Raw genomic sequence first — 27,852 nt, 5'->3', positions numbered from 1 at the left:
TTTTTAGAAAATTGTTCGAACAAAATTTTCGTATTTGGATACAGATTTCTGTGAAGCTGTGCAGGCTACATTCACGACACGTTTATCAAATAACTCAGAATCGCGAGTTCTACAATCTTATATACGATATTTTGAAAAACCCGTTTGCGGAACGAAATTAGAAGAAAATTTCAAAAAGAACACCTAAAAACTGGCTTCAAAATGTCAGCATCATTTAATGGTAGACGCAAATCAAATTTTGAAAAGTTATACATTAGTGAGATGATCCTTGTTTAGTTGGCTTCTACTTTTACTTTGATAGGAAAATCGTGAATAGTGTCGTTTAATCACAAATCGAGAGAAAACAAAGAAAGACACGTCAACTTCAACCCATTTTTACCCATTTTTTAACATAAATATAGCCACAGCTTCCACGCAAATTAATTGTTAAGGCCAATATTTTTTGCCAAGTCTAAAAACATTTCATTTTATCCAAAAGCATTATATTTGTACAATACACAACCACTATTCGCGACTTATAAAAGGGTAAACCTTGGCTTCAACCATGTTAAATTTTCAAAAATATTGCCCACACACAGAAAAAAATGGCCTCTCTAACATATGTCCCAAACATATTTTGCAGCAAACATATATTTGTTTGCAAGCAGTCCCAAACATAACAACGCCTTTCATAATGCAAAAAAAAAATGGTTTTTCTGAGAGATTTATTTTTTAATTATTAATTCTTTTTATTTATTAATTCTTTTTATTTAATAGGTCTGTTCGTTTACTCAATAATTTGTACAAATTTGTACAAGTCCAGTAACTTCTTGTAAACCACTAAGGTCTTTTGCATTGTGCTGTAGAGTAAACGAACAACATCCAGTAACAATTTGTACAAATTTTGAGTAAACGAACACACATAATATTTGTAATATTGTAACTTACCGTTTCTTCTAAAGATTTTCACTGTAGTTGTTATCGTTTTGTAAGCATAGCAGAACAATATGAATCATATGTACATACATGTTGAGTCAATCAGCGCTAGGTTTAGTTATTAGATGTTGCCTTTATATTAAAGAAATTACAAATTTGTAGTTGCGAAGTATTTGACTATACTAACTTTGTTTTTTTCGACACCAAACGCACTGTAGTTGTTTGGTTTGTCAATTAACTAACAACAATTGTTGCGACAGCGGTAGTTGTTGTGTGTGTGGTTTGTTAATAAGGCATTCCGCAGCTGCGAGAGCCCTGTAATTACTCTCTTTCACCAAAATCCTCTTCAACCATAAAAATATGTTGTAACATAAATAATATGTTGGTACCCAAACATATTAAATTGAGATATGTTACAAAATGTTGCAAACATATATTTGTTTGGACACAAACACATTATGTTTGGATCCAAACATATATTTGTTTGCAATCAGTCTCAAACAAATATTTGTTTGGATCCAAACATATTTCTAACATATATTTTTCTGCGTGCATATACACTTTCATACGGGCAAAATGTGCCTCATCGAAATAATGGTTTTAGACCCCAAGTATGTTTGGACGAAATGTGTTTCAGACAATTTGGAGTTGATTTAGCAATATCCGTCTGTCTGTCTGTCTGGCTGGAGCGCACGATAACTCTTGAACGGATCAACCGATTAGGTCTAAAATTTGGCTTTCGTAATATTTTGTTCAAACTTAGTTTAAGTTTTAAAAAAAGCCATATCAGTCCACTCCTTCAGGTACCACCCCCACAAAAGTTCAAAAATGTTCGGGAAAACTGTGCGCACGATAACTCTTGAAGGGAGTGACCGATTTGGTCCATACCTTGCACATCCTTATATGTCTACCAAATATAGATCAGGTTCGAATATGGACTATATTAGTCCACTGCTTCGGGTACCTCCCACACAAAATATCTGTTAAATTCACTTTAAGACCTACTCTCGAATCAATTTAATTTTTGTTGAAGCATCTTGCATTCGCTGCCTCAATTACGGCAGTAAAAGTTTTTTCAGGGACAAGTCCATACTTCTTGAGATAACAGCCCGAAACGTATAAATCCCCCTACACCACCGTATGCAGTGTCTGGAGAGCTCGAACCGAATACTGCGTTCGTCCTCACTTTGGATATCGCAACATTGCTTCGAATATTAGATGAAATTCGAAGGTGGTGCTTATAGGTCCACTCCTTCCGTTACCTCCCCCACAAAAGCTCGAAAATATTCCCTAAAATGGTACGCGCGATATCTCATAAACGCAGCAACCTACCACTCACCGAAATGTTCAACATTTTTGTGTGGTTAAGGGTCTGTTCGAGGATTCTTTGGAAATGTTTACCGTAGGTTTTCCTAGTGGCCCTGTTTAAAACGATATTATGTTTTTCGTAGGCAAGTATGGCACAAAAGCCCTATCTATCGACATTCCCCGAAAATGTAATCCAATCCGTATGGAAACCAAAATAAATATGTACATAAGTTTTTTTTTTGGAAAAAAAGTGTGTCACTCCACACAGGCTGAGGGTATACCTCTGCTAGGGCGAAGATAATTTTTAATGATTTTTTTTTAATTTTCCCGTTTAGAGTTAAGCTTGATGATCGAAATTTTTTGCAAGTGAAAAAGGAAAGCCAAGGACTCGTACCCACACAGTCACCAAATTATGTGACCCGTTTCGCTGTTAGTTGAACAGCTCTGCAGACATATCGACTGTGGAATGGCTTCTCTGTCCTAGAACTTTTGAGTTTTCAAATGCAAATGTGTTTTTATACAACAACGGATATTTGGCCGCTGAATTGTATTTCTTCATGACAAACGCTTTTTTTGCGCTGCCTTTGAAGTTAAGAGTTTGGCTTTGAACTCTAACACGCCGTAACAACATTTTTCCATATGTTTATACGGACGAGGGTTCAAATCCCAGCAGGTTTCAGCCTGTTTTTTATTTTTTGAAATTTTGCTTTTTTTTTAAAGCAATATATGCAAAACTTGGAAAACATCAAAAAGTGTACCAAATCTAAAATAGATACAATGAGTAAATTTCAATGTGCTTGTAGCAATAATAAAATTAAATGAGGAAAAATGTGTTGAAGCTGTGTACGCAAACAAAAAAAAAGCGGAACACAGTTTTGGTACATAGAGGAGGTTCTTTGGAAGCCCTCATATAAAGCCCTGAAAATATGAAGTATTTTTAGGGTTTTATCTATATTTCCAAAAATGTCAAAGATAAGTCAACGTTTTAATGTAGCTTCCATATAAGGGTTTTTCGGATTTAATGTATTTTGAGGGCTTTGACTACATTTTTAATATATCTTTCTGTAAACGAGTGTCTATAGATCTTAGTGTCTAAGAATTCACCTCGAGAAAATTTGTTCAACATATCTCAATGTATTGGTATAGACCCTTCCGTTTACTTTAGGGTCATATTGCAGCGAAGTTTGCTCAAACTTTAAATCGTATATTATTAAAATGTGACGGTTGTTGAATTCAAGTTTATTAATAACACTGTGATACAAAAGTTGATAAAAAATCTTTTTTTTTTTTGGTTTTATAACGGAAAATGTAGTGAAAAACGGTTTGGTTTTTCGACTTTTGGAAACCGATTTTGAAAATCTATGGCTTCTCCGAAAGACAAAAATTCTCCCCATTCAAAGAAAAAAATAGGCTGTAGAAATACGTTGTGGAAAAATAAGATATGCCCGTTTAAAGTTGAAATTCCAAGAAACTCCGTTTTTCACTACATTTTCCGATATAAAATCAAAAAACGAAGTGAGCCAAAGAAACGAAATGTATTTTCACTTCCATGGACTCCCACAAAATGTGTCACAAAATTATGTGTGTATCGTGCAAAAGGAAAATGTATTTTTTATGCGGCACCCCCTAAAGTTTTTAGTTATGTTAGGTTTAAAGATTGCCAAAGTTTGAGTACAATCGGAATATGTTAACAAGTCCACTGGGGCCTCAAAGTTTCCATGGGCCCTATATATAGCTAAAATTAAATCCAACCCGATTTTCAAAATTTTTGTAGGATCACTTGTTTAGCCACAGAAATGAACTGGTAAAATTGTTTCAGCGATAACATACCATTTAATAATTTGCATATGTTAAGCAAAATCATTTATTTCTAATAACTTTGCTAATAAATGATTGCTACATAACCCCCCGTTTACACATGCAAGTGACAGTTCGAAAATACCAATACACTCACACATATTCACTGCCAGTGCTTTGAAAATAACTTAATTTTTTCCGAACGTTTACACCCGCAAGTGTCAGTTCGAAAAATTTTATGTTTCGACTGTAATATGTATACACTACTGTCTACAAGTTACTTGCATGTGTAATCACCGGGTAATGGAGTAGGGCACCGATGCTCGCCCATATACGGAAAAGTATAAACAAACCACACGTATTCTTTCTTTATTTTCATCTGCCGTATTTTTTTCTTTCCTTAAGGGGACACTCGTCAATCCGGACAAAGCGGAAATGCGGTCATTCAAGTGCTCGGTTTTAGCATTTACAAGCAACAATTTATTATTAGTGAGCCTACCACTAGTAATCTTATCTAAAAAATATTTTTTCTTTTGTTGTTCTGTAATGCATACAATCCGATAATTCAGACCCCGCCGAAACATGTGGTGTCTGGATTATCGAGTTTAGACTGCCCATTAAAATCTTGTTCGTAAACGAGCGATGCTTTTAATTTTTTACACGATCTTTGCCCCCAAAAATTGACTATTTTTGCTTAAAAACAAAACAAAATTTCAACTGTAACAGTTAACTGTTAGATATAATTATAAATTATTTAGTAGAAACACATACTCACTTATTTACTCTAAAAGTGCCAGTTTCGAGAAAAAATCGCGTTTTAAGTTGCCGACTAAAATTTGACTTCTCAACTTAAAAAGGTTTTTACAAAAAATAAAATAGCTTCTTGGGCCAACACTCCAATCCAAATCAGCAATTTGTTTGCTTTTTTAATCTTTTCTGTTTAAACTTAACGTAATTTGTATATCTTTTTATTATTGTATCATAAATTAACCATATACAAATATTAACTTACTAATCAGATAGTTCATACTACAATTTTACTGTAGTTGTAATATTTTGTTTTGTTGTCCAGGTATTCAATGAATTTACCAAATCTTTTTTGTCCTTATAACCTGTATAACTGCATTGTACTTCGTACTCAGATCAGGTTTATAAAGAACACAATTTAGTTCCAAATTTTTCTCGCAACGCGGAGAAATCACTTTTCAGATCCCACATATTTTAGTACAATGAGGACCATTTTTATAAACTGTCATTTTTTATTCTTACAAGTTCGCTTTAAGATTAAGTATAAGATAAAATAAAAGAAACTTTGTATTACTTTTAAAGTTAAAAGGGCGCCCAAGAGTATGCTACACCAAAAACCTAAAAAAATTACAACAAATTCAAATCAACTAATCAGATTTGAGTAAACTTGAAGTATACTGTATTTGGCTTGATATTGTCAATTTTTGCATACATATATACAGTGATCGACATTCGTTTAAGCGCAAGACAAATTTTTGTGTATATTTGTATATACTCGCGAATTAACTAAATTTTATAAGGTGTTTTGTTAAAAAACAATTAGTTTTATCAAAATTTAACAAAATAAGAGAAAAATACAGTCAATGATAATCGTTTAATCGTGGAAAATTTTCTAAAACCATTAAATTGTGCGACACTCGTTTAAGTACACTCTATTTAAAAGTCAAAATATGAGCTTAACATCAATTAATTCTTAATAGACTGCCTTCAAGTAAAAGTTGTACTAACACACTTTTCCCGACAATTTTTGACCATTGAATGTTGAAATTTGTCTTTACGCTATGCGTATAATAGCGGCAAGAGTGACCCATAGTATGTATCTTTAAATCGAGCAGAACTTTACATTGACCGGGAAAATACAAATATGGTAATTTTAACATATCTAAAAAGATAGAGGGCAATTTTGTAAGAAATATACCGAAATTCCCTTAACCTAAACTAATTTTGCACATAATCGCGACATAATTGTTATTCCACTATATACTTTATAATTGTTTAATTCATAACGAAATCCCAAAGGGAAAATTAAGAAATATGTAATTACACTGTGAACCGAAATTTTGGGGGGTACAAAATTCCTTTTAGGGGTGAAAGCCCTTGGTGAGTATATACGGAATCCCGAAGGGCAGATCCGCCGTGAGTCGAACTTTCTCGTTATGGCGTGACGAATATTTTGCTGGATACCCTATAACTCTGAAACTTGCATTATATTATATATTATATTATATCAGCTTCGGAATATACTGCAAAAATGTCGCTCGGAAGATTTTAGGTACGGTTCTTAAAGACACGAAATCGATATGATCTCGTTTTAGTGGTCATTTTTAACTTTTACCGAATTCCACATTTTCAAAATGTGTGGACTTATGTTAAGTACTACAAACGTTGGGATTGGATCCAGTTAAAGACCTGGTCTTAAATTGCTTACCTCATAACATAAATTAAATACATTAAAATTTTGATTAAATATGTATACAGAGAAATACTATTAAATAATGGTGATTTCTCCTTGCATGTTAAATTATCGGCATTGCCTTCATTCACCGTCCACCATTTATCTGTGAAATCAATACAGAGCTTTAAGGTAGGTTATTTAAATTTAAGGCAGCATTTTTATCCAACCGAATTTTAAAATAATAATCTGAGCGTATATACGCTTACATATATTTCGGCAAAACTGACTAAAACTTTGTTTTGAAAGTTCGGCTCACGGTGGATCTGTCCTTCGGGATTCCGTATATACTCACCAAGGGCTTTCACCACAAAAAGGAGTTATCCTCCCCCAGGCCTCGAGTTCCATTTTGTTTCACAGTGTTATTTGCAATATCAAAAACATGTCTCCCACAAGACGAACTAAGAATAGGTTTCTTATCTCTCCGATTTCTGTCATGGTTCACGATATATTTTTTAGCATCATCGCAGTTTGGACCGTAAATCTTTTGAAGAATTTTCAATCAAAATATCAGCGTTATTTGTAGTTGACGAAGTGACATTGTTTCTGAACTGCTTACATATTCTTATTATATTTGTTGGTCAGAATTCCTCTTATAAATTTAACAAACACAATGTAGAATTTACGACTTTGCCGGGGTAATAGAAGTCATTATCTATTGTTTTCAGTTCTGTAGTTGGTCCGAGTTCAAATGACTCATTGCGTGTCGTTATCAACTTACTATGTCAACATAAGCACATAACATACTCAGTACTTGAACGGTACCGTTCTATGGGAGCTATATCAAAAAGTGGACCTGATCCAACAATTCTCCGTCGGAATATTTTATATGACCAACGAAGACTAAATGCCAAATTTCAACCACTTCAGTTGCATAATGAGTGCTATATCAAAAAGTGGACCAGCACCGTCAATTCTCTGTCGGAATATTTTATACCACCAACGAAATTACCAAAATCATTTGTTCCTGTTCCACAGTCGTTCCGGCCATGGGCCAAAAAAAAAACTGAATGTAAAAAGGTGTATATGCAAAAAATTTTGTAAATGAAATCTATATTATTTTAACTTGAACCATAATTTTAACTTATTGTTAGACATTTGTATGATTGGAACAGTACCTGGAAACTTTGACAGCCATGACATAGAACATTTTAAAAATAAATTAGTTTTTTTTTTCATTCGAACGCGTTCTTCTTAACAGTAGGTTCAAAATATTTTTTGTAGTGAGTACAACTTACAATGTACGTGCAAGTAAATATATTCCAAATATCGCGAAACTAATACATATTGCCAATTATTAAATCCATTTTTTTATTTTAGTGGTTTGATGTGTTGTAGAATTCCAATGAACTGCATTTTGTAATGCCAATTCGATCATATACTTAAATTTAACCTAAGGTTTTAGTCATGATACATTCCAGTGCACATCTCCTCTTGCCTATTTTTGCATCATAAGATACCTTTGTTCATGTTCAATTCATACCCTATATCCCTTCCAGAAGACGATTTGTTACGCTCATGGTTTCTTAAAACAATCTTCGCAGCAGCACATAGCTGTAAACAGCACATTAGCTTGATGTTTACATTGGAAATATTTTTTCCCACTTTCTCCATACAAGTGAAAAATTATATAAAAAATACAAATTGACCTGAATCTGAAGCTATCCTTATAATAATTATGGGTAAACATACAATACAACATCGACTTTTATTTTCTGAACGCTATATCTGCATTTTCCCACTGTATAGTGGTTCTAATGCAATTAGTTGCGGAAACTGAATCATCAGAATTAGTTAGCTAGGTCAGCTAATTATGCATAAATGCCAATAGAAATGAATACTAGATTGTCACTGCTGGTCGACAGGGATCTAGATTAATTTTTACAGATTGAACATCTTTGGTGTCCCTATAAAACCCATGCACCTTTGTAACGAACACTGTCAGTGTTTATCGAATACCTGTTTAACAGGTATCGGTTTTAATCATTTTAAACTAATATCGAGGATTAGGACTACGGGAGTCATCACTAGGGCTAACTGGTCCGTCGGTTTCGGGGTTCGGTCCTTCCTCTTTATCAATCGGTTTCCACGTTACGATAATAAATTTAAGACTCCCTTTTTTAGCTATAACAAACAAAAAAAAAAACAAAATTACCCCATTTTATGTAAAAAGCTATTGGATATTGGAATTTTAATATTGTTTTTAATATTCAACCTCCCAGATGTTCAGGTGGGGGTGAAGCCCCTATACCCTCCCTTCCTATCACCATAAATTCGTAAAACGAATAGGCAAATAAAGAAGAAGAACCCATAATCGAATGCGACTAATACATGCCTAGATCCTATTCATCATCATTCTTTCAGGAAAACTCCAATTTCATAGGAATTGAAATAAGAGGAACTTACCCAACACATCAGCTATCGTTGAAGAGGCCTTTTCAATGAAGATCGATGTTTTGTTGTTGTTATGACGTTGGGGCACCAAAATAGGGTAGCCAATCCGTGATGATTACGAAGTACATTATATCACTATATAAATGAAATTTATATGTATATATAGGTATATAAGATGGCTACCTATAATTTTCACAATTTTAAGCACATTATTAATATCATTCAACTTAATCTATTTTGATAGAAATTCCAAGCCTATAATTATTCAATAAATTTATTTTGATATTTAATTAACGAGCACTTTCTGGATTTGGTGTTAAATATTTGTCACATTAATTTACAATTTTACTTTAGGTTTTTTTATGTTTTTAGCACTTTCAGTTTGATGCAGCAGATCAAAATACACTTTACTATTTCTTTTTAATAATCCACGTTTTTCTTTCTTGTGATCTTGTAACTTGCTTTTGCAATGACACAATATTTAAGACTAACAGTGAATGTTGATCTGCATACCTGCAGCGCTATTCTCTCTTTGTGGTGTTTCTTTTGCTAGTGTACTGTACAACTTAATTTCTATTCATCATTTTCAAGTTATTGTTTATTTTGTTTATAATTTGTTAAGATCATTGATATATCCAACAAACTATAATTATGATTGAGTTTTAACAGCGATTGCATTAAAAAGGCATGGAATTTTTAAATACAGATGTGAAATTCTTGGCAATAAAATTTTTGTGGTTTTTTTCTTAATGAAATTAATGTTTTAAATGAAATAAAGGTTTTCAATAAAAACTAGAATTGGCAAAGTCTTATTTAAGGTATTGTTGAACAAGGTCCAAGTTCCTTATTTATTGTATGACTCTTATGGCTATGTATGCACCAACCTTACTTGAATCCATGTACTTAGTGGACAACTCATGTCATTCATAGGTTCAGGAATATTGTCCCGAATCTGGATGATGGTCCAGAAATGACAAAGGATGATATTGCAGAATACGACGCTTGTCTTTGGTTGGCTGATTTGGAATAAAATCGGCGTCTTCCAATGGATAAGTAGGGAATGCTACCAGCGATGAAATTGTGGGATGGGTACAAACAGTCAATGTATTACCAGCGGAGTTCTGGTTCTTCTTTGCATGTCCATAGAGGACATGCTTGGGATGACGAATAATTTCCCCCTAGAACGTAACCATTGTTATAGTAAAGGTGCACTTTTTCCTAAATCACAAGTTTTTAACTAGGTAAAAATGGACAATTCAAAGCGAATATTGGTTTAATTACCTGATGTCAATAAAACACCGAATTTAAACATAATTATAGTTTTACTCAGACCACGTCAAAAGTTTAGAATTTTTGAATTCTAGTAGGCGCAAGAGATTGATGTTATCTTGATGACGATTAAATTGGAAAGAACGGAAGCTGTAAGTGGTGGTGTCTGCAGATGCCTTTCTGTTATACAAGCATTCTCAGTCAGCAGAAATTGTTACCACATTCGTACAATCCTGGTTAAAACAACTTATTGTACAATATATCGTACAATTTAGTAGATGCTATTACCGTTACCAAAATGACGAAGTTCAATTTAAATGAAATACATGCAATGAGAGTTAATGAAAACTACAATGTTTTGTCAAAAGTCCATTACACCTTAGAACTCTCAAACTAGTTGTGCTAGCTATTAATGCATAATTTTTTTATGCATTTGGAACAACAATTAAATTTAATGTAAACAAATTCTGCATTGCAATTGTCAGTAATAAAATTATCTCTGACGCAACGGAGTTATGTACGGATCAGAAATCCGCTTTTCAATACTGTATAATCAGATGATTTTATTGCTTATGTAGATGCATCAGTATAAATTTAAACTAAAACTCTAACACCTTTCTTGTACAGTAGAAGAATTTTGAGGGCTAGGAGACACAAGAGTATCTAAATCTATTGGTACATCTTGGCTAATTAATAATATATGGAGAATTCTGAGGAAGTCGAACAATTTTTAAAATACAAAAATATTTAAAAAAGCGAAGAGTACAATCATTGTTGAAAATCGAGTATAAATATTAAATCGCAAAAATTGCATCCAAGCACACTGCATTTTTTCTAGTTTTTATTAAATAGCTGACAAAGAAAGTTGTTAAAGAAGTTATGGCAATTTCTTTGCACATAGTTTTTATAGAATTCGACTATTTCAGGGCGCGATATCTCTGGAACCGTTAGTCAAAAAAATCAGTTATGAGCATTAGGGATATAACTTGCTTGCAATTTTTGCAAATATCAAAAATACCACCGCATAGCCGTGTAGAGCATGAACAACTACTATGAAATACGGTGCCATTTTTTTCTCTATCGCGAAAAAAGTTTCCGCACCAAATGCATTGAAGTTCAGTAATGCATTATGTACTTAATTTTGTTTGTTATAATGACAGCTACCCTTTTCTTAATAACTTATTAATAGCTTTAATCTAATTTAGAGGGTGCCAGCGTGGTGCAATGGCATGCACACCCGCCTTGCACACATAAGGTCGTGGGGTCGATTCCCCGGCCAGGCAACACCAAAACACTTTTCAACGGTGGCAAAATACCCCTCAGTAATGTTGGCGACATTTCCTGAGTATTTCAGCCATGTAAAACTTCTCAACAAAAGTGGTGTCTTAGACACGCCGTTCGGACTCGGCGATAAACTGTAGGTCCCATATCATTGAGCTAATATGAATCGGGGTGCACTCATTGATATGAGAGAAGTCTCCCTTGTCCCTTATTTAAAATCTTATTTAAAATCAATATCAAACCATTCTGGACCAATTTGTTATCAAATCGCGATATTTTAGAGCATTTAATGCACCTCTGACCTATCGGACAAGATAATATGTTTTCATTTGCAACGAATTCGCGAAAGTTACAGACTGTTTTTAATGACTTCGCCTGTGGAAATTGTATTATAGTACGTTTATATATAAGCGGATTTAACAAACCCACTGGGTTTCAAATGTGAACTCCTTTGCGTATACGTCATATAAATCCTCATTAAGAAGGTTAACCCTGCAAAAGGCTATAATATAAACATGGCCTTAGTTTTCTATAAATATTTATTCAAACAAAGCAAATTTACATTTTTTAGTAGAAAAATATCAAAGGGGATTTAGTAATCGCAGTTGGTGCGGAAACTTTTTTCACCGAATCGAACTAAAACACGTGTTTTCGTTATCAGGACAATATTCCGCACATAGCACTTGCGTGGTATTTTTTTGGTTATAGACCTAATGAGCATCAACACCTCAGCAAAAAATAAAAGAAATCAAACAAGTGAGAAAAGGCTATAGTCGGTACGGGGCCGACTATGTGATACCCTACACCACTACCTCTGTGCATTATCTTTTCACTCGAAAACATTTCTTTTAGGGAGATACGAAAGTTTTCATCTATCTGGCTTTTATACCAAATGACTTAAGGCGAACTGAACCAAAATAATTAATATTTAATTTTATATTTGACTACTATCGACATCGACATCACCAACATCAATATGCTTCTATCTCTGTGAGAAAATTTCGTGATGATCCGATCAAAATTCCGACCTGTAGTGTGATTGCACAAAAAGTGGAAAAAAGGGATGTATTAACGACTATTGCGATATCTCTATTATTTTACCATCTACGCCAACCTACTTTGCATAATTTTAAAGATGGGATCTTCTACTTTCATAGTCAGGCTTTGCTTTTGGAAAGTCCCCAACCAAAGCTGTGATATTCGTCATTATAATTAAAATCGCAAAAATGAAAAGTTGGGATTTATTTGCTATTATTGTGATATCTTCGTTGTTTGATCAGCTAAGAGAACCTGCTTAACATCATTAGAAAGGTGATATTTTCTACTTTCATTGTCGCTTTGGAAAAAAACGTTGTCTTTTTATCCAAATAAGTTTTTTTGCCCATTCCGACCCTAAATATTATCCGACCATCACCAAAATCAATAGGCTTCTTCCTCTGTGAGACCCCCATTAACCCTCATAATTTCGTGACTATCTGATCAAAATTGCGATCTGTAGCGTGATTTCCAAAAAAATGGATAAATGGGATGTATTACCGATTATTGCGATATCTCCGTTATTTGGTCACCTACGCCGACCTAGTTTACATTATTGTAAATATGGAATCTTCAACTTTCATGGGCAGGCTTTGCTTTTGGAAAGTCCCCAACCAAAGCTGTGATATTCGTCTTTATAATTAAAATCGCAAAACCAACTTATAATATCCTCCGCACATAGTGGTGTAGGGTATAAAAACATTTTTTGAAAAAATTTCCCATTTCACTCAGAAATCCCCATCTGTAGCGTGATTTCCAAAAAATGGATAAATGGGATGTATTACCGATTATTGCGATATCTCCGTTATTTGGTCACCTACGCCGACCTAGTTTACATTATTGTAAATATGGAATCTTCTACTTTCATGGGCAGGCTTTGCTTTTGGAAAGTCCCCAACCAAAGCTGTGATATTCGTCTTTATAATTAAAATCGCAAAACCAACCTATAATACCCTCCGCACATAGTGGTGTAGGGTATAAAAACATATTTTGAAAAATGTCCCATTTCACTCAGAAATCGCCATATGTAAACAACATAGTGGATATCACAAAACAAACAAAATTTATTTTGTTAAAAACATCTAATCGCGCTCAAATCTTAATTTTCATAATTTGTTTTTTTTTTTTGTAAAATCGTTTTCTTCCAACAATTTATTTCTCAACCGAATAGAGCGTTCCCTAAACTAAGAAGCTACATATGAGTTGCGACATAATTTTGATAGATGCAAAGGGGTCACATTGATGGCTCATGTGAACGGCACATTTATGAACGATTTTGTAGCGACGCAATAAAATTCGGGTCAATAGATATGGCAAATATGACATCTCATACGACACTGATGGCTCATGTGAACGACACATTAACGCAAGCGATCCAATCAAATTTGCCATGAAAAACGTTATAATAAGAATAGGCCATCACCACTCAAAATAAAAGCAAATTCTGGTTACCAATAACGTTCAATGCAGCTTTTTTTATAAACAACAAAATATGTAATGATATAACTTCTGACCTACATATCTTCAAACTTTTCATTAACTTGAATATTATTATTTAAAAAGAGTAAATTTTCTAAAATTTTCATTTAATCATTTTTATTTGTCCGTTATACAATTTCTTTTAGAATGAACCCCAGAAAGTCACTAAAGTTCAACCTCCAGCACCTGGCGAACCACCAAAAATTGAAGTTATTCGTGAAAAGAGGCCATCGCTAGTCCCAGAACCAGCCAGTAGGCGTGGCTCGTTAGTACCCCCCGATACAGGTCGTCGGCCATCACTAATAATTGATGAGGTAAGGAAAGGGGCTGTATATTATAATATTGTATACTATAATATTGTAATTTCTAAATTGTTATATTAACATGTTTAACACTTTCTACTCCGAAATTATACAAATTTCTTATCCACACGCCACATACCAAACCAATCATATCAATTTACTACAACACTACATACAAATGTCATTGCCACAAAAATGTCATTGCTAACACTTTAATATGTGCATTTTGTGATGTACAAATTTTTAGAAGAAGCTTCGTCCTGGAGAAGTTATGGATACAAAGGTAAGATTGCATTATTTCTATGTATTAAATAAACATAAGCCTAAGCACCAAGCATCGAACGACATAAGCACAAAGACATCGAAATTATCTACGATGCTCCAAAATCCAAATTTTCTGGCCAAAATTGTTCCAACGTCCATTTTTTATTGAAGTTTATGACTATTATAATAAATGTGTAAAAATTCCTACGTTTTTCGTCCAAATTTACAAAAAAGATCAAGATCGGATGATTGCGCCGAACTTTTTCGTAAAATACCATTTAGTGTACCAGGCTTACATCAAGGAAATTGTGCATTAAACGGCGCTTTTGAGGTTCAGAGATAATCTTTAGTATATTTAGGAACCTGAAGGACAGATCCGCCGTGAGTCGAACTTTAGAATAACGATGGCTCATAGGGTCTCCAACAAAATATTCATCACGCCATTACTCAGAAGTTCAACTCACGGCGGATCTGTCCTTCGTGGTTATGTTTGTACTTAAAAATAAACTTAAATAGCAGCGAACAAAGATATGAAGCTAGTTCCAGACGGCTCATAGGGTCTCCAGCAAAATATTCATCACTCCATAACTCAGAAGTTCGACTTACGGCGGATCTGTCCTTCGGGGTGCTGTATGTACTCACCAAGGGCTTTCATCCCAAAAAGGAATTTCTCACCCCCCAAAATTTCCGTTCACAGTGTTATCAAAAAAATACATGTTAGACTTGTTTTCTATACTCTCAAACCCCATATTTGACATGTTTGGACACTTTCTTAAAACTTAAATATATATAAAAATATTTGTAAAATAAATATAAAAAATTTCTTTTTTCTTCGATTAAATATTATGGATGTGCTTTGTACAAATTCCTATACAGGCGTCTTGACTTGTAGAGTTTTTAAATCTACAGAGTAGTTTATGTGTATGGATTAAATGTTATACAAAGCCGAACAACAACACTTTTATGAATAAAGAAAACACAAGAAGGCGATACTTACGTGTTGCTTGTTTTATTGATTGATAGAAGCGGTCCACAGTGTGTCCAAAAATCTATATCTTCTGAATAAATTTGGAGGAGATGTTTATTAAAATGGAGATCTTTTATTTTGCAGAGTTACAAAAAATCACATATTATTTAATTTATAGTCTCAAAGCGGCGGTATGGTCATGTAGTGACTATGTTAAAACATCGACCTATATTGATGCTTTTTTACAGGCATGCTCCTTACTCACTAAGATCCCGAAATGTAAAGTTTCAGCCAATTTGATTCAAACATGTCGCCAGAAACCTTAAAAACCCATAAAAATGGGTGGCACCGTTATATGGAGGCTATAAGCTATTCAGAAATTGACAGCTCGAGAGCTCCTTTAAATTTGTGTTCCATTAATAATGGAATATCGTGGAACTTTTTTCTTATATCCTATTGAAAAAGGACTAATTAAAAATATACACGTACAAAAGATTCAAAAACAAATCCGGTTGTTCTACAGAACTATAAGGCAAATACAATTACTTCTAAGCACATTTTAATACGTCACGTTGTGTATTATTGGATAGCAAAAATAACTATTAAAAAATTTCAATAACTCGTTATAATAGGGTCCACACAATATCAATGAATTTCCTTGCCGTTTTGGAGTATTTTTTTAACGAAAAGTGTCATTTTGTAGATACCGTAACTTCAAATATAACGATACTAGCAACAAGGCTTTGATTTTTCTCTCTTAGGTAGCATGTTTTCTATATCTTCATGTAAAAATTTTTTTTGTTATGCTTTAATGATTTTTATAAGTTATTAGTGGTGAAGTAATAGGTCTGTCTGGTAACCATAAAATTTGTAACGATTTGTACAAATTGTTACTGGAAGTCGTCTGTTAACACAAAAAGTCAGCAAAAGAGAGAAATTCGAGAGAGACTTTCGATAGTTATTTTGCTGAGAATTTTGCAAATTCTTCCAGGACAAATTTCTTCTAGCAACCGCTTGCAACTCTTCTTCTTCCTGAAAACAATCAACCTGTCAATCTGTTTTTAATTATCATATGATTTATGTTTGTGAAATTAAAAACAATTTTATTGTGGAAATAGCAAGCCTAATGTATTGTCTTTTTTGGAGAACAAAATTGCAAAGCGGAAAAATTCCTTTTTTAGGTCATTTTCTTTTTTTATTTTTAATAAAATAAAACAACATTTTGCTTGCTTTGGTTCCTTTAATGGCGGACAAATTGATCTGTTTTCGCAAGTCAGCTGATTGCTTGCAGGTTTTTGCTGGCAAGGTGTCTGTTTACTTTTTACAGTTTTCTTGCAAAAGAGAATAAAAACTCCTTACTCTCTAATAAAGGTCTTGCTGTGAAAGTAACCAGACAGACCTAATGTCTCTTGCACATCTTAAGTGCAGTACACAATAGGTGTGTTCGTTTACTCAGCAATTTGTACAAATTTGCACAAGTCCAGTAACTTCTTGTAATCGACGAAGGTCTTTTGCATTGTACTGTAGAGTAAACGAACAACATGCAGTAACAATTTGTACAAATTTTGAGTAAACGAACACACATATTGTCAGTTTTGAATGTCGATTTTTCGCAATTACCGATAACTGTCAAAATAGTTTGTGGTTGCGTGATGAATGACAACAATGAACGGCCACACTAGCAAGCAACCGCAAAGCTGTCATTCAAAACTGACAATGTGTACCCAGCTGAAAAATATTGAATGTCGAGATTAACAGTCATCGATAGGCTCCAAACTCGACATGCCGGGCTTCTTGCACGGCTGCAACATTAGGAAGTGACATCGGTAGGAATTGGTGTATTGATTATCAGATTATTGCATTAAGCTATTTATACCACTTCGATTTTTATGTATGGAAAGTATGGGTGTGAAAGTAATAACCACCTCTAGTGGACATATTTTTTCAATGAACGTTTAGAATCATTTTATCGTGGATGACAAACCAAAATTTCATTGAGATAAAGTATACCTATGAAAGTTGCATTATCTTCAATTTAATCGTTACTATACTTTATAAATCTTTTTTGCTATTCTTCAAAATTAGTGCATTTTCTCAATATCTATTCTATTAATATTTGGTGTTTACGCTCAACATTATTATTTTGTATATTATTATTACAATATTGGCATGTACCAATTCAGACGAAAGGACTTGTACTTTGAAAATATAGATGAATATTGTGAATTGACTGGTCTCGTGTCGAAACGGCCGAAGTCCGAAAATGGATTTAAATAGACATTTTTCTGCTCATACTGTTTTATAAGGTTGACTTTGATCCTTTCTTACTGGCTATTTGTTTTTCCTGTGCATTTCTACTTTTTTATGATTACATGTAGTATTTGATGGTATGTTTAAAGCCCCAATGATAAATTTATTTAATAATTATTATAGATTGGATAATCTTAATTTATATTAATTATACCCATGGTAACGAACGCCACGGTAATGACGGAATCGTGATTGTTCTTGGATTTAAATGTGGAAATCTTCAAAATTTGTTATAAAATATAATACATTTAATGAAGACTTATAAAATGGAAATTATAAAATAAATAACGGAAAAATATACCAAGGGAATGACGAAATTTCAGGAACATGCACAAAAAAACACTTCAATAGCTCTCAAACAACCGACTACATTTTTCACTTTTGTCGATAACCTTTAAAACTGACGGGATTGTCGTTACATTGACAGATTACATCTAACCAAAAAACAGATTTAAAGCAATTTTTCATAAACACATTGGCCCACGGGAATGACGAAAAATGGAGACACGGCCCAAAATGTCTCAAAATTATAATTTAAAAATAAAATTATATTTTTGAAATTAAAATTTACTTGTTTCATTCTTCTAGAATAACTCGGCGTAATTCATTTATATAATATATTTTAGAACATTAATGAATATCGATTGAAGACACGCCATGGAAATGACTATATGCACCGTGCGACCAATTTTTTTCTTATAAATATGTAGAATATTTTATTTTGATTAGCTGATGGCCATTGTAGCCATTGAATTTACTACAAGTTAATCTAATATATAAAAGGCAATGTGTGTATGTTAGTATGTTTGTTTGTTTGTATGTTCCGAATAGACTCAAAAACGGCTGAATAGATTTTCTTGAAAATTTCAGATAATGTTCTGGGAACACCGGTGGTGAAAATAGGCTATATATTTTTTTTGAATGGTCGTCGCGGAAGTGAAATATCGCGGTCATCCCAAATTATTCAAAAATGTATTATTTCAGATAATATACCTAATTTTAGTAAGCGTGACTACAAAACCGCTAAAACACTGGCTTCAATATGTGGGATAACGCAGTCAACGCCATATTTTGGAATACAGTAAAATCCCGATGACTTGAGATGTCACTATATAGAAATTCCGAAAAATCGATTGGGAAATCTTATGAAATTTTGTATGTGGAGTTTTTAGGTCTGAGAATACGTCGTAATCTATTTTTTTATCCCGCTAAGTGTAGTGACCGGTGGTCCTCCCCACAATTTTTTTAAGAAAACCGCGAAATTCAAGATTCCTTTTTAATATATTGTTTACAAATTGTTTGCAATGCTACGGTAATTACAGTCTTGACACTGAATGTTCGTGGCGGAAGTAAAAATCGCGTTCATCCCAAAATTTTCAAAAATGTATTATTTCAATTAATTAGAACGGTCGTAAGCTGTTTTATACTGCTAAGAATAGTGACCGGTGGTCCTCCCCACAATGTTTTTAAGAAAATCAGAAATCTTTGATATTTTTGAACGTATTTTTTACAGATTGTTTTCCCTGAATGATCGCGGTCATCACAAAGTTTTCAAAAATGTATTATTTCAATTAATATACATAATTTTAGTAAGCGTGACACAAAAATGATATGAACACTAGCTTGAACAAGTGGGATAGCGCGGTCGTGAGCTATTTTAATATGGCTAAGTGTAGTGACCGGAGGTTCTCCTTCAATTTTTTCAAAGTCCATGATATTTTTGAACGTATTGTTTACTGATTGTTTGCAATACTACTGTAATTACCGTCTTGACCCTGAATGGTCTTCGCGGAAGTGAAATATCGCGGTCGTCACAAAATGTTCAAACATTTATTATTTCAGATAATATACATAATTTTGCGTGCGTAAAAAATGCTATAAACGGTGAACACTAAACAATAAGTGGGATAGCGCGATCAACTCAACATTTTGGAATACAAAAAATTGAGATGTCACCATCCAGAGGTTAAATCCACCAAAAATAGCGAAAATCAGGCGGCACCCTTCTATGGGAGCTATATCAAAACGAGGACGTATACTGAAAATTCTCTGCAAGACTGTTTACGACCCCCAAAAGTGACTATATCTCCAAACTATCGAAAATTGGGAGGTACTGCTTTATGGGAGCTATATCAAAACGTGAACCTATAACTGTTGCATACCGAGCGCAAATAAAAAGGCGTGTCTTTCGGTCGATACGAATATTTCCTCTCCCCTCTCTAAATTACATTAAACCCAACTTTTAGCCATTTCAGTGAGATAATGATGTAAAATCCTCAAAAATAGCGAAAATCAGCCGGTACCGTTGTATGGGAGCTATATCAAAACGTGGACCTATACTGACAATTCTCTGCAGTAATAATTACGACCCCAACCGAGACCAACAATCCAATATATAGCAATGTTAATTGTCGTGCGCCGATCATTATATGTGGGTCACAAAGTGCTTTAAACTGTCAATTTATGGTGAAGGGTATAATAAAAGAGATTTTATATCTTAAATTTGGGGGATACCATTACATGGAATTTATATCAAAACATTGAATTATATTATGAAGTTTCTAGAGGGATGCCTAATTATGGCTGTATCAATGCTGGATAGATAACTAAAGTTTACACGGAGAACACAAACAACGGGCCAGCAACGCGGACCGGGTCAGCTAGTATAATAATAAATAAATACATAAATAAATAAATTTTATTTTGATTTTCGAGCCTCAATAAAAGATGTTTTGTTTTACTTATTCCGTTTCTAAGACTTTAAATTTTTTCAATATTTTTAACCCTAAATGAGTCGAGATATTATTTCTCTTTTGTTTTATGTCCCTTTTTGCTTTACTATGGAAACATACGTACCATCCTAGGACGAAATTTTGACCTTTCATGCTCACAAGTACATTGCTTCTAGTTCCAATTAATATAATGGATGACATCATATATCACATATTAAGAAACGAAGATAGGCTAATTTTAAATCATTAATATTATAAAGATTTTAAGATCCGTGTGCCTTAGATGGCACCGAACTCGTTATACTTGAAAGATTGTTTAGTACCAATTATCAATTAAAAACTAAAACCCCTCGCAGTGAATGTTTTCCGGAATGTTCGATTTTTACAAGCGCCGTAGGTAATAAAACATCCCCATCACTTTCTATATTACAGCTTTGGGCTATATCAGTGAAAGTACTGTGCATGTGCACAGTATACATTTAGGTTTTCTTGCTTTAGAACTTGCATTTTAGAAATGCAATTTGCTCATGGACTTTTTCCAATTCCACTACTAATATCATTTAAGTCAGGTTTTAAATCGCATAGTTTTGTACCCAACTCATTTAATATGCGATCCTCAGTCTGTCAACATATCGTCGGTGACATGCTTAAGTGTTCCATACGCCATTTGCCTGATTCGAGAAAAACTCAATTTAATGTTTTAATCCATACAGGCTAGATGTGGCGCAAGAATCCAATACTTTAAGAGCTCAGTTCAACTTAACTAAACTCAAAGAATATATTAGGAGTTTATTTTAGTCAGATTTTTGTTATAATCTAGAAGTTATGGTCAATTTTTATAAATGCAAAAGGTTGTTGATTTGTTCTTTTTGTCATGTTTTTGGCAATTTGGGTCACATTGACCGCTTTATGTCACATGTTAACAAACAAACTTTTGATCAATTGCGTTCCACCTCCGTTATGTGAAGTGCTGCTGTACAGCTGAATTCGGGGTCTTCAATAAAACAGTTGCAGTAGAAAAAAAATGCTTTAGGGACCATTGTTATGTGTTTGCTTTACATTTTTTAAGGAGTTGACCACTTTCGAAAAATATAATTTTTATTAGCTTATTTGTATTGTCTTATTTCATCGTTTAATTCATTCGAAAAAATCAATAATCGTTCTCTGAAATATTGGTAGTGGCAATAGCATTATATTTTAATTCATTTTCTGACATTTAAATTATCTTACATGTATTTTATTAAGCGGCAGGCGTTAAATCTAAGCAAAAATTAATTTTTCATATAACAATACAACATTTTAAAATATCTTTTAAACTTAGTCCTTTAAAACAATTTGTTCCATACGCCACATTGTTCGTAACGCCATCATTTTTTGAGAAGAACAATTCGCTTTTGTCTTTTTTTGTTCCATATGCCAAACGGTATGGATATGGAACAAAAAAGTTCAAAGTTCTTCTGTTCCATACGTCAGACTTTATGGATATGGAACAAAAAATTTTTCAGTAATTCTTTTTTTATTTTTCGGGAAAATTATAAAAATCCATATCAAAATAATGAAAATCAGGAAAAATGGCTAAAATCGACTTCTTCATTTCAAAAAATGTTTTGATACTACATTTATGATTTTTGGTACATAGATTAAAAAAATCGAAATTCTAAATCTATTTTTGACTCAAATCTGATCTTTGCGTGCAAAAGATATTTAATTTTATAATTAGAAAAAAATCGCGACTTTACTGAATTTGTACCTTTTGCGATGATGCAAAATATTTCGAAATGCGTCAGAGGATTCGTGGAAAATCAAATTTGTTATAAAATAAAAATCATATTCTAATTTTATTATACCCTACCCTACACCACAATGTGGAAGGAGCTATAATATTAATGTTATATGGAAACGTACTATGAAAAAATGTATACAGAAAAGATGAAGTAAGAACGGCGTCAAGTTCGCACCGGCCGAACTTGTTATACCCTCCACCACGAGTTGTATTGAAGTAAAACTGAACAATTAGTCTCCTTTCGTTTATGAAGAAGACTAAATACAAAATTCCAGCAATTTCGGTAAAAGAATGTGGCTAACTTTGAAAATACCGAAATTCGGGAGGTACCGTTCTATGGGGGCTATATAAAGGCGTGTACCTGTACGGACAAATTTCGGGGGGAAATTTTATACCACCAATGAAGACTAAATACCAAATTTCAGACATTTCGGTAGAATATTGAGGCAAGAACCTTCAAATAACTGAAAATTGGGATCTATATGAAGGCGTGCACTTTACCGACAAATTTAGAGGGGAAAGTTGAATACCCCAAATGAAGACTAAATACCAAATTTCATTTTGGTGGAATATTGAAGCCACAACCTTCAAAATACTGAAAACGATAAGACGTAGGCAACAATCTCTGTATCTTGGCAAGGACCCAGGTTCATAGATCAGCCGGGCTTTTATGTCAGTTTTTATTCATTGTTGTCTTATTAGGACTTAAGTAATTACTTATGAATACATCCAACCAATATGCTACGATCGTTTTACTGGAAATGGTTAGTTGTAAACTGAGTTGTTCATTTCTTGCAAATAAATAAAAAAAAATTAATAAAATGTTTGATTTTAAACTAATATGAAAGAAGGCTGGCGATAAGTATTGTTACGGCACGTTTATAAATGTAGTTAAAGAGCCGATATTGTATCATTTATTTGTTTATATTTAAAGGATTAAATATTATGGAATGTTAAAAATATATGCCTTGTAGGCAGAAAAATTGCAGACGTTATGCATCAGCAGATAGCTCATGTTTAGGATAAATAAGATAAAATCGAGCTGTTCCCCAGCAAAAATTTGGTATGCACATCTCTCATTACTCCTTGCATTACCAAGCTCATTACTCTCCGCATTACTAGGCAGTACATATACTTATAAATGCTTACACATTACGAGTGCAGTTCGGAAACTTCTTAGCCTAGCACAAAAAGCGCGGTATAAATAGAAAAAAGTTAAGTGTTGTCGAAACTTCCATCTCCTTTATGAACACATGTTAAATTTTGTTTCGATCTGGCAACTCCTTCATATAGAAACAGGTGTTCAAAAAAGACTCATCCGCAATTTTTTTACAATGGAAAAATTAGAAATAAATATTTACATAAAAAAGGTTTATTGGGACAAGAAATTCATAATGATATGGTGAATGTGTTAGGTGAAAGTGCTCCTTCATATGCAACAGTAAAAAATTGGGTTGCTGAATTTAAACGTGGTCGTACAAGCATTGAAGATGAACCACGTAGTGGACGTCCAAAAACAGCAACAACAACATAAATTGTAGCCAAAGTTCATGATATGATATTAAATGATCGACGAATAAAAGTTCTTGAAATTGCTAATATCATGGGCATCTCAAATGATCGAGTCCATTTAATTTTGCATGAAGAACTACAGATGAAAAAGCTTTCTGCAAGATGGGTGCCGCATTTGTTAAAAGTCGATCAAAAACGCATAAGTATGAAAATTCCTCAAGCTTGTTTGGATCGTTTTAAGCGAAATAAAATGGATTTTAAGCGTCGTTTCATAACTGTTGATGAGACATGGATCCACCACTATACTCCAGAGACAAAAGAACAATCCAAACAATGGACTGAAACTGGAGGAAGTGCCCTAAAGAAGGCAAAAACAATTCAATCGGCTGGTAAAGTTATGGCAACGGTTTTTTGGGACTTCAAAGGTATTTTATTGATTGACAATCTGCAAAAGGGTAAAACAATAAATTCAGAGTACTATTGCAACCTTTTGGATCAATTAAATGTACAAATTCGAGAAAAACGACTGGCTTACAACACAAAAAAATAATTTTTCATCAAGACAACGCACCAGCGCACAAGAGTGTTTTAACAATGGCTAAAATCAATGAATTAAATTACGAGTTGCTTGACCACCCACCTTATTCTCATGATTTAGCTCCCAGTGACTTACTTGTTTCCAAATCTAAAAAATTCCTTGCTGGCAAGCGTTTTACCTCAAATGAAGATGCAATTACAGTTGTAAACCACTATTTTGAATACCTTGGGGAAAACTATTTTAATCAAGGGATGGAATTGCTAGAAAAGCGTTGGAATAAGTGTATTGAAGTTTAAGGAGATTATATTGAAAAATAAAAATATTTTTGAAAAACGAACTATTCTCTTTCATTGATAGGCTAAGAAGTTTCCGAACCGCCCTCGTAATATGCTTATAATAAGGTCACCTATTTGCAGGCATAGTAATCCCGATAGCACTGATATGTATTCTAACAAGGGAATATTCCCCCAATGGAAATGAAATAACATGAGCGAATTTTAGTCCACACCTACTTTTTTTAATAATTGTTCCACAAATATCCCAGAAGGGACAAGGAAGAGTGCTCTCATATCAATGAGTGCACACCGAGTCCGAACAGCGTGTCCAAACATACCATAATAATAATAATAATAATAATAATAATAATAATAATAATAATAATAATAATAATAATAATAATAATAATAATAATAATAATAATAATAATAATAATAATAATAATAATAATAATAATAATAAATAATAATAATAATAATAATAATAATAATAATAATAATAATAATAATAATAATAATAATAATAATAATAATAATAATGAATGGTCTGTTATATCCCATTTAATTTAATTAAACACAGTACAACGAAGTCGCCACTGCGACTTCTCACAACTTTATTTGAATCAAAACTAAAACTACAACTTATTGTCTACTTAAACCTAAGTGTTAAAATGGTATTGCTGGTCGTGGGATAACGCTGAGCCAGCATTATACATGCTGGCTAGCCTGGTGGAGTGTGAACGAATATATTCCCAACAATGTATAGGGATAGAATTACGAATGTGGTGTGATCGCGGATGGTATGTGCCACACAGAATGTGTGGTGACGTGCGCACCAAAGTTTCAACAAAGTATGAGAATAATGTTACATACAGAAGGTATGGTAACATACACAGCATATTCACACTGCAATAATAATAATAATAGTAATAATAATAATAATAATAATAATAATAATAATAATAATAATAATAATAATAATAATAATAATAATAATAATAATAATAATAATAATAATAATAATAATAGTAATAATAATAATAATAATAGTAATAATAATAATAATAATAATAATAATAATAATAATAATAATAATAATAATAATAATAATAATAATAATAATAATAATAATAATAATAATAATAATAATAATAATAATAATAATAATAATAATAATAATAATAATAATAATAATAATAATAATAATAATAATAATAATAATAATAATAATAATAATAATAATAATAATAATAATAATAATAATAATAATAATAATAATAATAATAATAATAATAATAATAATAATAATAATAATAATAATAATAATAATAATAATAATAATAATAATAATAATAATAATAATAATAATAATAATAATAATAATAATAATAATAATAATAATAATAATAATAATAATAATAATAATAATAATAATAATAATAATAATAATAATAATAATAATAATAATAATAATAATAATAATAATAATAATAATAATAATAATAATAATAATAATAACAATAATAATAATAACAATAATAATAATAACAATAATAATGATATTATTAATATTAATGATAATAATAATCATTTAGCACAAACTTAATTGAAGTTTGAAGATGGGCCAAATCGGTACCTCCCCCACAAAAGTTAAAAATTTTTCTATAAAATGGTACGAACAATAACTGTCAAACCAATTTGGTCCCAAATTAGCACATTACATTATTCCATCTAGATATATATCGGGTTTGAATGTGGACAATATCGATCCACTCCTTCGAGTACCTTTCACACAAAATTTGGAGAAAGAGCTCCTCTCGGATCGTTTTGAATTATTTTCATCACAAGTTTGACTCAAAAGTATACTTATTAAAAATTGTTGGTATATGTCAGTGATTTGGTAAAGCCCCACATTACGGTACCTTCCGGTACCTTCCGGTTCCACGGAGCAACCTTGTGATACTAAATCAATACATTTTATATACGGTATAATTATGGTGTTTGCTTCTTTTTTGGTCAGCACAGCTGACTGCTGCTTTCTTACTCGTTCTTTGGTCAATGCGGTAAAAACCACCTGGAGCTATTTTTAAATGATTTTCGTTTTTTTCTTAATACAAATTTTAAAATAACATATAACCTGACGCAATAATATAAAATAAATTCCGTGGAAAACTAATGCCCAGGACAAGTAGTGTAGGGTATCGCATGGTCTGCCCCGCCCGACTACAACCCTCTCAGATTTGATTGCTTGAGCTATTTGTTGATAATTTTATTCTGACTTATTTTATAGCTTAAAACAACTTTTTGTAACAGTAAATATTTATAAAGAACAATAAATAAATTGTGAGACAGGTGCATTATTAAAATCATATTTGCTTCGGTTTGTTTGGTCATACTACACAATTATTCATTTTATGTGCACAAGTATATATATACATATATAGTATTGACAGACATGTATTTATGCCCATTCAATATGTGCATGAACTTCTCGTCGGTGGTATTTCAGCAGAAATACAGCCAAGTGCCCTTAGTTTACATTTATCAAGCAAAAGAATAGTTGCGATTTTAAATTATTGAAAAACAATACAATTTGCAAGAGTTGTTACATAAAAAAGAAAAAAAATGAAACGAATGATAAATGTGATAAATATATCGTGATATAAAAAACAGCATCTGCAATATCAAGACTTTTTTAAGCATATCATGTAATAAATTGCAATATCGGATAAATAGAAAATGCTCCTGTGGTTTATAAATGAGTTCATTAAATCAAAACATACGAATTAATTAGCAGACAAGCAATCATAATCAGATGAAATGGGTGATTTGAAACAGGTCCTTAAAAACATTAAATGTCTATATGATCTATTATAATTCAATATTTGTGTTTTTAACCCTTAAATGATTTTACAAACAAATGACAATAAATCTAATAATTAAGATATGATTCTGGTATTCGGAAATACGTACGTGAAGTTAATCAAATTTTTATTAATTATTTTTGGAGTTAAGCTGAATTATTGAAGATTTTTTGCAACTGAAAAACGAATGCCGTAGATTGGGACCCACACAACCACCTAATTATAACACCGGTTTCGCTGTTAGTTACGCATCTCATCCGATATGTCTGGCTGTGGGGAGGCTTCTCTAGCAATGTTTCGAAACTTATACCCAAATTATTGCAATTAAGAGACTAAGCTTTGCCATCG

The 27,852-nt window shown here is 32.5% G+C and overlaps 1 protein-coding gene across 50 annotated transcripts in view; it reads left to right on the top strand.

Annotated features, from left to right (window-relative positions):
• Window positions 1–27,852, top strand: part of bt (projectin protein bent) — a 242,254-nt gene that overhangs the window by 170,000 nt on the left and 44,402 nt on the right. For 32 of the 50 annotated variants that reach the window (XM_073955521.1, XM_073955471.1, XM_073955529.1 and 29 more), the window contains 2 exons: window positions 14,104–14,271; window positions 14,507–14,542. In XM_073955521.1, coding sequence (XP_073811622.1) covers window positions 14,104–14,271; window positions 14,507–14,542 — 204 coding nt within the window. Of the gene's footprint in view, window positions 1–14,103; window positions 14,272–14,506; window positions 14,543–26,990; window positions 27,479–27,852 lie in introns of those variants that run through there. The other 18 variants (XM_073955423.1, XM_073955352.1, XM_073955320.1 and 15 more) reach the window with 2 other exon arrangements.

The sequence above is a fragment of the Musca autumnalis genome, unplaced genomic scaffold (assembly GCF_047663935.1).
Source record: "Musca autumnalis isolate F117 unplaced genomic scaffold, ASM4766393v1 scaffold_1, whole genome shotgun sequence".
In the NCBI taxonomy this organism is placed as follows: domain Eukaryota; kingdom Metazoa; phylum Arthropoda; class Insecta; order Diptera; family Muscidae; genus Musca; species Musca autumnalis.
Note: the sequence above shows the minus strand (reverse complement) of the source record. Positions and strands in the feature narration are given on the sequence as shown.